Source organism: Carcharodon carcharias, chromosome 19 (genome assembly GCF_017639515.1).
Source record: "Carcharodon carcharias isolate sCarCar2 chromosome 19, sCarCar2.pri, whole genome shotgun sequence".
Taxonomy (NCBI): Eukaryota; Metazoa; Chordata; class Chondrichthyes; order Lamniformes; family Lamnidae; genus Carcharodon; species Carcharodon carcharias.
In genome coordinates, this window is record NC_054485.1 from 89,271,040 (window position 1) to 89,286,067 (window position 15,028).

Consider the following 15,028-nt stretch of genomic DNA (forward strand, 5'->3'; position numbering starts at 1 on the left):
ACTGGGTTTCCAGACACCAGATGTACCCAACCAAGCTCTGACAGCTGAGATGTATAGTGGATTTGCACAGGGCCAACACTGAGTTCTCTGAGCTGCCTTCTTGAAGCGCTGAATCCAACTTGGATTGGAGGCAGTTAAGAGAAGGCTCACTAGGCTGAATCCTGTGATGAAGGGGTTTGTCTTGTGAGGAAAAGTTAAGCAGGTTGGGCCTGCACTCATTGGAGTTTAGAAGAATGAGGGGTGATCTTAATGAAACATATAAAATTCTGAGGGAGCTCAACAGGGTAGATTCTGAGAGGATGTTTCCTCTCATGTGGGATTCTAGAACTAGGGGGCACAGTTTAAGAATAAGGGGTTTTTCACTTCAGGTCGTCAATATTTGGAGCTCTCTTCCCCAGAGAGCAGTGGAGGCTGGATCATTGAATATATTCAAGGCCGTTTTAGACAGATTTTTGATTTAAAGGGTTATTAGGGAGGTTGGTTGGGGGGGGGGGGGGGGCATGCAGGAAAGTGGAATTAGATCAGCCATGATCTTATTGAATGGCTCAGGGGGTCAAATGGGCTATTCCTGTTCCTGTTTCTTGTGTTCATATCTCATTTTCATCATGCAGTAGGCTTTTTAAAGGAGTGAATTGTGGAATTTCTCTGCCACTCAGCCTGAGCTTATTGCTTTTGTTATTATTTAGGTGGAAGTGTCTCACAAGAATGGGTAAGACCTGCTCTAATCTCTTTTTAATGACGAAGATTGCATTAGACATTTTTACTTAATTAACTTGTGCTACAAGAACTTAGCCCTAATATTAAAAAATTCACTTTCCAGCGTTACATACAAGAAGCACTCTACTTTGCCACCTATAGATGAAGGTCTAACACTCGGTATGTTCAAAGGTCCTTTACAGTACATAACTTGGAGAGAGATGATAGACAGCATCAATCCAGGTAAATCTATTGTATAATTCTGGTGAAAAACTTATCATGTTTGACTTGTAGAATAAAACATTAAACAAGGTGGTCAAGATACTTGTTTTAAAAACTGTTCTATTAAAGCTATTAAATGCGGCAGCTTTAGTTGCATATTGATGGGGAAAATCCCTCTGGATCCTGTCTTGGTTCAGGAACTCACAGAAAGTAAAATGACATGGATAGTGTTAATCACTCAGTTTATGTCACGTAATTTGGGATTGATATTACCTGGAGCATAATATCAAGCTATGAAATAGTTGTCAAGACTTCCGTGGAGGTGAGTGGGGAGGGATTGGGAGCTTTTCACATCTGTTGAGGATTTTAATGAGCTAGATTTATCAGAATGGTTCCGGGGATGCTGAGCTTCATTTAGGTGGATAGATTGGAGAAGCTGAGGCTATTCTCCTTGGAGAAGAGAAGGTTGAGCGGAGATCTGATAGAGGTGTTCAAAATCATGAGGGGTAAGGACAGAGTAGATGAGGAGAAATTGTCCCCACTGGCAGAAGGATCAAGAACCAGAAAGCACAGACTTAAGGTGGTTGGCAAAAGAAGCAATGGCAACATGACTTTTTCACACAGTTAGAATCTGGAGTCCACTGTCTGAGGTGGAAGCAGGTTCAATCAAGGCTTTCAAAAAAGGGAGTTAGATAAGGAGCTGGAGAGAGAGAAATTTCAGAGCTGCTGGAAAAGGCGGGGGAGTGGGATGAGGTGAGTTGCTCTTGCAGAGAGCCAGCACAGACACAATGGGCTGAATGGCTTCCTCCTGTGCTGTAATTTGTCTAAAAAGTAAACATTTCTGTTTCCTGCTCTGTTGAAATGGTGTGTCTCTCTGTTCAGCCACTTGGTGGTGCTGGCATCCTCTTCCTAACTGGAGCTGTTCCCATGATACAAGTTACATTGGTTTTGTTATGTTGCACGCAGCAGTAATTCTGTGTAGAACTTGTGGATACACAGGACTGTAATGTGTGTTGCCCTGTGCGTGAAGTTAAATAATATTACTTTGTTGAATTTCCAATGTATTTATAATCCTTAAATTCTCTTTGTATCGTATGCAACAGTAAATGCTCAAGCGGCAGAATGACCTGCTCCTGCCCCTTTTAATCCTTGGTCCCTGCTGAATTATATTGAGCCCCAGTCTGAATGTTGAATATTTAAAATTCTTCTTTTTGCCTTTAAATCCCTCCATAGCCTTGCGTCTCCCTATGAAGGTAATCGTTCTCACAGTAAAAATATGCCAATTGTTATGGGAATTTTTTTTAAAATGTATTCGTTCATGGGATGTGGGCGTCACTGCCTAACTGCCCATCCCTAACTGCCCCTGTTCAGAGGGCATTTAAGAGTCAACCACATTGCTGAGTCACATGTAGGCTTGACTAGGTGAGGACGGCAAATTTCCTTCCCTAAAGGATGTTAGTGAACCAGATGGGTCATCAGACTTTTAATTCCAATTTTTTTTTAATTGATTTCAAATTTCACCCTCTGGCATGGTGGGATTCAAACCTTGGTCCCCCAGAGCATTACCCTGGGCCTCTGGAGTACCAGTACAGTGACAAGAGCACTGCCTCTGCAGGCCTCCCTCCATGTAAAATTTATGTAAAATTAAATGTAATACATCTAAAGTATTTTCCATCCACCGAGAGCACCATTTTTAGTAGAAGTATTTGGTATCTAAAGGGTTAACATGGGACTGAGCACAATACTGCCTTATGGTGAAGTAAAAAGGCACATGACTTAGACGTAAGGTCAGTCTAGAGGTAGGTAGCAACACATAAGGACCTGGTATGGCAACCTCTCCATATCTGTACCCTCCAGTCTAAATATGGACATAGTTCAGTATTGTTTATGAAGACTTCTTTGTAACTTCAACAAGACTGCTTCATGGTGTCCAAGTAGTACACATCACAGGTAGCAACAACAGAACAGATCACCTTCAATTCACTTGTCTCTGAGGAATGATGTTACATTTTAGAGAGGCAATATAAAATAAAAAGTACAATTCCAAATGGGGTGCAGGAGCAGAGGGACCTGGGGTAGATGTGCACAAATCGTTGGTGGCAGGGTGGGTTGAGAAAGTGGCTAATGAGGCTTACGGGACCTGGGCTTTATAAATAGGGTATGAAAGCAAGGAAGTTATAATGAAACTTTATAAAGCACTGTTTTGGCCTCAACTGGAGTATTGTATCCAGTTCTGGGAACCACGCTTTAGGAAGGATGTGAAGGTATTAGAGAGAGTGCAGAAAAGATGCTTGAGAATGATTCCAGGCTTAAGGAACTTCAGTTAAATAGATATATTGGAGAAGCAGGGACTGTTTTCCCTGGAGTAAGATGGTTAAGAGGAGATTTGACAGAAGTGTTCAAAATCATGAGCAGCATGGAAGTAGATAGGGAGGAACTGTTCCCATTGGCAGAAGGATTAAGAACCAGAGGACACTAATTAGAGATGACTGGCTAAAGAGCTAAAGGCGACATGAGAAACTTTTTAATGCAGCAAATAGCTATGATCAGGAAAGCACTGCCTTAGAGTGTAATAGAAGCGAATTAAATCATGGCTTTCAAAAGAGAATTGGATAAGGACCTGTAGAGAGAAAATATGCAGGGCTACAGAGAAAAGGCACAGAAATGGGACTAGACGAGTTACTCTTGCAGAGAGCTGGTGTAGATAATAGGCCAAATGGCTGCAGTACTGATGGAGGCCATTTTATGATTCTATTCTATGATTTCGAGAAATGTTTTATCCAGAAGGCTGTTAGCACTGAGCTGAGAGGGCGCTAACACAGAAACTGCAGTTATAGTGTGGTACCACTGTGAGTGAGGTCAGTAACTGTTCGGTGCCAGTGAGAGCTGTTTTATACTGCGGATAATGACTCCACTCCTTGCTTGTATACCATTATTATATATTTGTTCATGGGATCTGGGTGTTGCTGGCTAGGCCAGCATTTATTTCCCATCACTAATTGTCCTCGAAGTTGCTGATGCGCTGCTGCCTTAAACCTCTACAGCCATGTGGTGTAGGTGCACCCACGGTGCTGTTAGGGAGGGACTTCCAGGATTTTGACCCAGTGACAGTGAAGGAATGGCGATATAGTTCCAAGTCAGGATGGTGTGTGTCTTGGAGGGGAACTTGCAGGTGGTGGTGTTCCCATGCATGTGCTGCCCTTGGCCTTCTAGGTGGTAGACATCATGGATTTGGAAGAGATCCATTCCATTAAGTATATTTGGAATATTCTGAAAATATTTCTAAACATTATTTTTTAAATGCTCTCCTTGAGCTTATCAATTTCACAAGTGGAGTCCACAATTTAAACTTGACCTGCCCTGACAAGGTCTGGGAGTAGTGGCCAGCCTAAGTCCCACAAGATCCCCTTCCTGAAGGGGCCATCTCTGATTTCTTGGATCATACAAGGGCCTGATTTCAGAATTATAAACTCGCGTCCACAGTCATATTAGCAATGCAGAATAAATTCAACTGAACTTACATCCGAAGAATCAGTTAGTTCAGTTGACTAGACGGCTGGAGTGTGATGCAGAATAATGGCAACAGCATGGGATTAATCCACATCCTGGCTGAGGTATCTCTTGGGGACTGCCTTCTTGCCTTTCCCCTTGGCAATTCATGGCATAATCCATGATAGAACAACCGTCGGGTAAAGGGGACTCTACATAAAGAGAGGAGAGAGAGAGAGAGAATCTACATCCAGCCACATGCATGTCAACACATCTCAATCACACGATTCCAAAGACTCAGATTTTATGTAAGGGTAGAGACTATACTTTTTATCAACAGAAGCTATACCTTTAATTGTATTTTATAAGATTTGATGTGATTTGTCTCATTCCATGAAGTGGTAGACGGTGGTGTAACAGTATTGTCACTGGACTGATAATTCCGAGGCCTGGGTTAATTCCCTGGGGACATGATTCAATCTCACCAAGGTAGCTGGTGGAATTTAAACTCAATTAATTAAATTGAAAACTAGTCATCTTTTCCATGAAACAATTGTTGTAAAAACCCATCTGATTCACTTAAGGAAGGAAATCTGGCCTACATGTGACTCCACACCCACAATAATGTGGTTGACTCTTAACTGCCCTCTTTACTTGGAATTTGTCTGGGCCCCAGGACAAATTTGTCTTTGGACCCTGAGCAAGCTGAGAGATGCTCTGGGAATGATAACTTTATTTAAAGTGCAACAGAGAATCATAAGTTGCTTAGGTAAATCAACACACCTTTATAAAGAGAACTTGTGTTTGACCAATTTATTATAGAGTCTTTTGAAGTTCTGAAGAAGCAGGCTGGATAAGGTGTAGCATATTTGGATTTTCAAAAAGATTTTGATAAGGTGTCATGTGAGAGGTTATTAATGTGCACAGAATTAAGTTTCATGGGTTTGGGTAATATATTAGCGAGGATTGAGGATTGGTTAATGAGCAGAAAGCGGGAATAAAAAGGTTATTTTCAGGTTGGCTGGGTGTAATTATTGAGGTACCACAAGGATCAGTGTTTGGATCTGAACCATTTACAATCTATATCAGAGACTTAGATAGGGGAGTGGCCAAGTTTGTTGACTATACAAAGTTAGGCGGGAACAAAAGCTGTGAGTAGGCTGCAAGAACTATAGGCAGATAAAGTGAGTGGGCAGGAGCATGGCAGGTGGGATGAAATGTGGGAAAATGCAAAGTTATCCACTATGGAAGTAAAATTGGAAAACAGAGTAATTTTTAAATGACAGCAGACTGGGAAATGTTGTGCACAGAGGGACCTGTGTGTCTGAGTACACAAATCACAGAAAGTTAACATGCAGGTACAGCAAACTATTAGGAAAGCAAGTTGTATATTAATCTTAATTACGAAGGGATTTGAGTATGAGAGCAAAGAAGTTGTGTTGCAATTGTATAGGATCTTGGTGAGATGACCCCGGAGTACTGTGTCCAATTTTGGTCCCCTTACCGAAGGAAGGATGTACATGCCTTGGAGGGAATGCATTGAAAGTTCACTTAACTGAATCCTGGGGTGAGGAAAGATGGGTAGACTAGGCTTATATGTCCAAGAATTTCGAAGAATGAGAGGTGATCTCACTGAAACGTTCTTAAGGGGCTTGACAGGGATGATGCTGGGAGGATGTTTCTCCTGACTGGGGAATCTAGAACATGGGGTCACAGTTCCAGAATCAGGGAATGGCCACTTAGGATTGAGATGAGGAGAAATTTCTTCACTCAGAGGGTTTTGGATTTTCAGAATTCTCTATCCCAGAGAGCTCTGGTTGCTCAATCATTGAGTATATTCAAGACAGAGGTTGATAGATTTTTTAGCTACTATGGGAATAGAAGGGTATGGAGATAGTAAGCGAGGGTGGAATTGAAGCAGATCAGTCATGGTTTTATTGAATGACAGAACAAGCTCAAGGGGCTGAGTGGCATCCTCCTGCTCCTATTTATTATGCTCTTATGTAAAGAATTGCTGAATCTCCTTGAAATCGAGCTTTTAGTCTCCAGTACTCCAAGCTGTAGTACTACTTACAGCTCATGGACTCCAGTGATTGGAGTCCATTGGTGGCTGGTTGCCACCTTCTTGAGGCAATTAGGGATGGGCAACAAATGTTGACCTAGCCAGCAATGCCCACATCCTGTAAAAGGGAAAAAACGCTATTATGTATGTAGGGATTATTCATTGAATCAAATCACTATTTTTATTTTTGTTTCCTTTATCCCTAGCTCCAGCCTCTCTGACTCTGGATCCTAACACAGCGAATCCCTGGCTCATCCTGTCTGAGGACCGGACCAGTGTGAAACAGGGAGATGAATGGCAGGATCTCTCTGACAGCCCTGAGAGATTTGATCAATGCGTCAGCATCCTGGGATCAGAGGGATTCACATCAGGGAGACATTACTGGGAGGTGGAGGTGGGGGAGAAGTCTGAGTGGGATGTGGGAGTGGTCACAGAGTCTGCCAACAGGAAGGGTGACATCACTGCAGCACCCGAAGATGGATATTGGATTATGTGGCTGACAAACCAGACGGATTATCTGGCTTGTACATCATCTCCGACCCGTCTGACTGTACCTACCAAACCCCAGAAACTTGGGGTGTACCTAGACTATGAGGGTGGACAAGTTTCATTTTACAATGCGGACAACATGTCCCATCTCCACACTTTCACCCACACTTTCACTGAGAAACTCTTCCCTTATTTCAGCCCAGGGCTGATCGATGGAGGAAAAAACTCTGAAGCACTGAGAATCTGCCCAGTTAACGGTCACTGTTCAGAGTAAATCCATGCGATAAATCACATTTCCATTAACCTTGAACTGTATTCCCTGTCCAGAAATTTTATTTTGTGTGACATAAAGGAATAATCTCACAGGAATTGAAAATGATCATAGGTCAGTGTTGTAAAGGGAGATTATTTTATTGGGATTTAATACAATCTCCATTTAAAGCAGCAATGCCAATAGATGCTGAATTATAAATGTAATGTAAGGATTACTCAAATAGGGGCAAACTCTCATATTACAGCAAACATTAATAAAAATCAGATGCTACCTGGGTTAAAGAAATGTCATTTTAAGCATGAATATGTAAATTGTCTGAATGAATGAAAACTGAATCTTTGTCAGTATAATTCATGTCCACGTCAGACATCTCAGCAGGAGGCTGTTAAGATTGCCCCTCACTCCTATCTGAATCATACAACCTTAATACACATAGATTTATAAGGATACTTCTAGTCAGGGGAAGCCTCAACCCTTGGATTAAAAAGACTGTTGCAGGATATGCTCCCTCCTGCCCAATTTCCACAAGGTGAGAAAATGTCATCCTGCCTGTTTTGTGTCCTCAGTCAAGTCCATTTTCACCCTCACATCATGTACTGGGCACAACACAAAGAAAGAGAATAATTTACCATTTACATCACCACTGAAGCTTAGCTCAAATAAGCAGTAGTGGGAGGAGAGGGGAGAATTTCATAGAAAGACACTCAAAAAGAGACCAGTTTCTTCATCCCCATCAAGAGATGGGGTTGTTATTGAAGGAAAAGTGCATGGCAAAGGTTCTGGAATAGACTCTGAGGGGAGAAGGTGGTGGATGCAATGGTAGCATTTAATTCAGGCCAGTGGTCATGGAATAAAAAAGAACAGTAACAAGACCAGTGACCAAGGAAACATACAGGCTGATCAGGGATAGTTGAAGGTGACCAAAGTTCAGGTTTGTGATATTTGTTGAAGGAGCTGTTCAAGGTGGGCAGAGAATAAGCAAGGTAGAAGAGCTTATCCATGAAGTTTCATACTGCAGAGCAAAACCCCACAAGTTAATGTAGAACCCAGCGACACTACAAAGTAGTAACATTCACGCCACATAGGTGCCAGGCAATGACCACCTCTAACAAGAGAGAATTCAACCATCTTCCCTTGACATTCAACAAGCATTACCATCGCTTGAATACAGCCACCATCAACAATCTGGGGTCACCATTGACCAGAAGCTTAACTGGACCAGCCATATGAATACTGTGACTACAAGAGCAGGTCAGAAGCTGGGTCTTCTGCGGTGAGTAACTCATTTCCTTCTTAAGGATCTGACCTAGTCTATAAAAGGGTTAATAATTTAACAAATAAAATACAGTTTAAAAAATCCTTTGTGAAATTCATACACATTAATTTCTCTCTCACATATACAGATTCAAAGGTCTTGAGAACAGACTTCTGTAGACAGGGAGCCATGTTTAAGTTCATAACATTGCAACTGTTTTTTTTGATTTTCAAGATTTCTCACTCCAAGTGGTCTAACAGTAAAACAAACAAAATTCATGTTATTCAAACACAACAGATTTTGTTTATATTACAAACTTAGGTAAACAAGTGAATCAGATTTCATGGGTACAGCATTGAGTCGAGACATTAGACAGGTTTCCTCATAATTTCTGCTGTCTTTGTCTCTACGCATTATACTTTTTATTGCGAGTGCAATAGTTATTGTTTGTTTGAATATCCTACTCTTATTCTCTAAGTGGAATTGAAGCATGCATTTACTATATTTGGATGAATTAGTTTATCTTGCATTTGTACTCTGTAACATTCAAAACATTACCATAATGTAAACTAAGATTTAAGCTTACAATAAAGTATAAAGTAACCATTATAAAAGGTTGTAGTCTCACTCTGTAAACCTCATGGACCCGAACTCTTCTATAATTCTTCACTATAAGATTCTTAGTTCTCAGAGAGGTTATCTTTAAGAGAGATAATTCTGCTATACTATGTACTGTGCATGCTTATTCTGGGATATCTTTGTTTAGTCGAGATACTCCAGTTAGAGAGAGCATTTTATCTTAAGACCACATCAAATGCTAGCATAGCTGATTTAAGTTTCTATGATGATAAAATTTCTTTCAGTTGAGTATTTAAGCTAACAAGTTTGACTGAATGAATGTATCTTCCTGGAGGGTAAAGGTAACAGAACCCTAACATCCTAACTCCCAAAGCCTGTCCACCATCTATAAGGTACAAGTCAGGAGTGTGATGGAATACTCTCCACTTGTCTGGATGAGTGCGGCACTAACAACACTCAAGAAGCTTGACACCATCTAGGACAAAGCAGCTCACTTGATAGGCAATCCATCCAACACCTTCAACATTCACTCTGTCCAACACTGGTGCACAGCATCAGCAATGTGTACCATCTACAAGATGCACTGCAGCAACTCACCAACAATCTTTCAACAACTGTCTCCAAGCCTGTGATCTCTACCACCTAGAAGGACAATAAGGCATGGGAGCACTACCAACTGCAAGTTCCCTTCCAAACCACACACCACCCTGACATGGAACTATATCTCAATTCCTTCACTGTCACTGGGGCTCCCTAACAGCACTGTGGGTGTACCTACACCACATGGACTGGAGCGGTTCAAGAATGCAGCCCACCACCACCTTCTCAAATTAGGAATAGGAAATAAGTGATGGCCTTGCCAATGATGCTCACATCCCAGGAACGAATGGAAAAAGAGACAAGAGTTAAAAGAGTGGTGTGCAAAAGTGCTGCCTATAGAACTGAATGAGTAAGCAGATAAGTGGCAGATGAAGTTCAATGCGGAGAAGTATGAGATGATGCATTTTGGTAGGAAGAACATGGACAGACAATTTCAAATAAGGGGTGAAATTTTGAAGGGGGTGCAGGAGCAGAAAAACTCGGCTGTTAAAGTGCATAGATCATTGAAGGTGGCAGGATGTGGAGGGAGCAGTTAATAAAGCATATAGTATCCTGGGTTTTATTAATAGGGGCATAGAGTACAAGAGCATGGAGGTTATGCTGAATTTATATAAGAGACAAGTCAGGCCTCAGCTGGAATATTGTATACAGTTCTGGGTGCCATATTATGGGAAGGATATGAACACATTGGAGAGAGTGCAGAAGAGGTTTACAAGAATGTTTCCAGGGATGAGAAACTTCAGCTATGAGGATGGATCGGAAATGTTGGTACTGTTCTCCTTGGAGAGAAGAAGACTGAGAGAAGATTTGATGGAGACGTTCAAAATCATGAGGGGGCCGAACGGAGTAGATAGGGAGAAGTTGTTCCCACTCGTACAAGGATAAAGAACGAGAGGGCACAGATTTAAAGTGATTTGCAAAAGAAGCAAGTGTGACATGAGAAAAAACTTTTTCATACAACGAGTGGTTCGGATCTGAAATGCACTGCCTGGATGCGTGATGGAGGCAGGCTCAATTGAGGTATTCAAAAGGGCATTAGATGATTATTTGAATAGAAACAATGTGCAAGGGTATGGGGGAAAAGCAGGGCAATGGCACTAGGTCATAATGCTCACTTGGAGAGCCAGTGCAGACATGATAAGCTAAATGGCCTCCTTCCTGTCATTATGATTCTGTAAAAATAGAACAAAGTTAAGCCATTGAGTAATTCCCAAGAAAAATGAAGTTATATTTGAAGCCATGTTCCAAAGTCTTCCTCATAGTGAATCCCTAATTGAGCATTATTGGAGTGGAAACACATCGGGGTGCCAACCTGATGTCCTTTATCTGCGATCTTGCTCCTAGTCATGTTTTCAAATGTGCGTCTGAGGGACCGGGAAGATTCCGTCCGGTGGATCAATTAAAATTGATGATGGAGAAGAGGCCAGAATTAGAACAATGCAGATATCTCGTGGGTTCTGGTTCTGGAGGAGATTAGAGAGTTAGGGAGAAGGGACATTAAGGCTATGGAGGGATTTGAAAACAAGGATGGGCATTTTAAAATCAAGACTCTGTTTAACTGGGAGCCAATGTCAGTCAGCGAAACCGGGGTGATGGGTGAATGGGATTTTGCAGCAGCAGCGTTTCGGATGATCTCAAGTTGCGGAAGTTTATCTAACCCATAATGCCAAATGGAAATCAACTGTTAGCAATAACATAGTCACCAGTGGCATCAAGTTCACTTGGGAAAGAGAACTCCAGTCTGCATAATACACATATACAGTTCAGTAAGAAAACCTCATCACAAAATGAATCTCCAGTGGAGGAACGACAAGTAGTTCAACCATTTTAGCATCAGAGAGATCTCTTGCATTGTAGCGGCTCACTTTGACTACTGCATCAGTACCCTGCACTCCAAAAGCTTCTGAGACTTGGACAAGCTACAGCAGATACCTCAAAATGTTGGAGAAGTAACACCAGCAGTACCTTCACAGGATCCTTAAAATCAAGTGGTAAGAGAGGTGGTCTAACAGCAGTGCCCTGTCCTAAGCCAACATGCCCAGCATCGAGGCAGTAATGCTGACACCAGATTTGAAGCAACTGCTCTACTTGGAACTCTGTTGTGGCAGGAAATTCCCAAGAGGACATCAGAAATGCTTTCAGGAAGTCCTCAAAACAACCCTGAAGAGGTCAAACATCCTGACCAACTCACGGGAGTCCCTGGCTTGTGATTGGCCAAAATGGAGAAGGCTCATTCAGGAAGAACTGAACACATTGAGAGACTTCATCAAAAACAGAGATGAAGTTGAGGCTTCGGAGTGAGCACAGAATACTCCAAACAGCTCATCTGCCTGACCCTTCAAGTATAACTTGCTCCACATATGGCACAGTCTGCAGATTGCACATTGGTTCTGATATGGCTGATAAGTCCAACCAAACTGGAGTGGAAGCGAGTCATCCTTTTAAGGAAGGATGTAAATGTATTGGAGGTGGTTCAGAGGAGGTTTACTGAATTGATACCTGGAATGAGTGGGTTGTCTTGTGAGGTAAGGTTGGACGGACTTGGACTGTTTCCACTGGAGTTTAGAAGAGTGAGGGGCGATTTGATTGAAGTATACAAGATCTTGAATGGTCTTGAGAAAGTGGAAATGGAAAGAATGTTTCCTTTTGTGGGTGAGTCCAGAACTAGGGGGCACTGTTTTAAAATTAAGCATTGCCCTTTTAGGACAGAGATGAGGAGAAATCTTTTCACTCAGAGGGTTATGCGACTTTGGATCTCTCTGCCTCTGAAGGCGGTGGAGGTGGAGTCATAGGATATTTTTAAGGCAGAGGTAGATAGATTCCCGTTAGGCAGGGAATCAAAGGCTATCGGGGGTAGATGAGAACGTGGAATTCGAAACACAAGCAGATCAGCCATGATCTTGAATAGCGGAGCAGGCTTGAGGTGCCAAATGGTCTACTCCTGTTCCTATTTCTTGTGTTTCTTATGCATTCCTTGCCTAAGGGACTGCCTAAGAGAGAGAATCGCTTTCTCTCAGACTCTCCCTCAGCTTAGGATTCTGGACTACATGGGCTTAGTCTCTCAGCGCGTGGAATTTATCAAGTTGGATTAGGAAGTTGACAATAATGAATTTCCCGCCAGTTATACCAGCCTCCAAAAAGGAAAAGGGGCAAGAATTGGATCCCCTGTCACCCATCTATTGTGTGCTAGTGCAATGCTGATGTCTTAGATAAATTTCACGCACTGGAGGGAAGCTTTCAAACCGGGAGAGCAAAATGGGCTCTAGCGGATTGGCTGCCAGTTACACGTCACACCTATTCCACATCCAGCACCCATTCTGTGCCCTGTTGAAGTGGAACTTCCTTCCTTTCATTCCTTATGTTTAAAGGCGGCAAGCATGAAAATAAGTGATCCCAGCTTTCACCAATATTCTGTGATAAAGCTGTTCATATCGCTGAACTTTGATCTCTGCAAACCACATTATGGATGCAGTAATCAATCAGCAATGAGGCGACACTAAGAACATAAGAACTAGGAGCAGGAGTAGGCGATTCAGCCCCTCGAGCCTGCCCCACCATTCAATACGATCATGGCTGATCTCATTTCAGCCTCAACTTCAATTTCCCACCCTCTCCCCATAACCTTTCAACCTGTTACTAATTAAAAATATGTCTATCTCCTCCTCAAATATTTTCAGTGTCCCAGCATCCACTGCACTCTGAGGTAGTGAATTCCACAGATTCATGACCCTTTGCGAAAAGTAATTCCTCCTCATCTCTGATTTAAATCTACCACCCCTTAGCCTAAAACTATGGTCTCTCATTCTAGAATGTCCCACAAGAGGAAACATCCACTCCACGTCTACTTCGTCTATCCCCTTTAGCATCTTATATACCTCAATTAGATCTCCTCTCATCCTTCTAAACTCTAACGAGTATAGACCTAAACTGCTCAATCTCTCCTCCTAAGACAAGCCCTGTATTTCTGGAATCAATCTAGTGAACCTCCTCTGAACTGCCTCCAATGCAACTACATCCTTCCTCAAGTAAGGGTACCAAAACTGTGCACAGTACTCCAGGTGCGGTCTCACCAATGCCTTGTACAGTTGCAACAACACTTCCCTATTTTTATACTCTATTCCTTGAGCAATAAATGCCAAAATTCCATTTGCCTTCCTTATTACCTGCAGCACCTGCATACTAACTTTCAGAGATTCATGCACAAGGACACCCAGATCCCTCTGCACTGAAGCATTCTGAAGTTTCTATCCGTTCAAATAATAAGTCACCTTTTTATTCTTCCGACCAAAATGGATAACCTCACCCTTGTCCACATTAAACTCCATCTGCCAAATTTGGCCCATTCACCAAACCTGTTCATATCCATTTGTAAAGTTCTTATTTCTTCATTGCAACTTACTTTCCCACCTATTTTGGTGTCATCTGCAAATTTAGTTATAGTACCTTCTATCCCTGAATCCAAGTCATTAATATAGATTGTAGATAGTTGGGGCCCAAGGACCGAGCCCTGTGGCACCCCACTAATTACAGCTTGCCATCCAGAAAAAGACCCATTTATCCCGACTCTCTGCTTTCTGTTTGTTAGCCAATCCTCTATCCAGCTAATATATTAGTCCTAACTTCGTGTAATCTTATCTTGCGTATTAATCTTTTGTCCGACACCTTATTTAAAGCCTTCTGGAAATCCAGATATACTACATCTACAGGATCCCCATTATCCATTTTGCTTGTCACATCTTTAAAGAACTAGAGCATGAAAAATAACTGAGACAACCATTAGCTGCTCGATCATACTGAACTCACCATGTCACCCACTTTTGCATTTTGAGTAACATTTTCCAATAACAACCAACATTTCACACGCTTTGAGTGAGAGCAAATTTTGTAGATATTTATTCAACATGTCAATATTAATCTGACAAACAATATGTTTTCTGGTACCCAAGGATTCTCTGTGGTTAGATTTTGTCTAACATAAGCTGTGGGTCACCTCCTTGAACAAAGAACCAGAGATAAATGCTAGTTATTGTACAATTAGTTAATAAGGCTTTACCCTTCAGTCATTGTCATCCATCAGTTCGAAAGCATTTTCAATGACTCAATTAATGTCATGCTCCATCTAAAGGCAAGGTTTTTCTAAAAATTAATAAGTTGGACAGGTTGAATTATTCGTATAAGAAAATTCTTAATTCATTCCTTGGAAATGTTATCATTTGTTGGGAGATGAGATGATGAAGTAAAGTTTTGCGCAAGCTGCAAACAATTGTGTAGCCGATAGGCTAGAGCTAGGGTAACCCGGTTGTGACGCTTCCAAGTTGCTGCTGTATGTTTTGGTGCGGGCGCGTATTTATAAATTCAGCAG

At 41.8% G+C, this 15,028-nt stretch overlaps 1 protein-coding gene across 2 annotated transcripts in view; it reads left to right on the forward strand.

Moving 5' to 3' along the window:
- Positions 1-9,096, forward strand: part of LOC121291949 (zinc-binding protein A33-like) — a 69,018-nt gene extending 59,922 nt beyond the window's left edge. For both annotated transcript variants that reach the window (XM_041213633.1, XM_041213634.1), the window contains exons 5-7: positions 687-709; positions 821-939; positions 6,676-9,096. In XM_041213633.1, coding sequence (XP_041069567.1) covers positions 687-709; positions 821-939; positions 6,676-7,232 — 699 coding nt within the window. In that variant the 3' untranslated portion in view covers positions 7,233-9,096. The remainder of the gene's footprint in view (positions 1-686; positions 710-820; positions 940-6,675) is intronic.
- Positions 9,097-15,028: the final 5,932 nt, after the last annotated feature.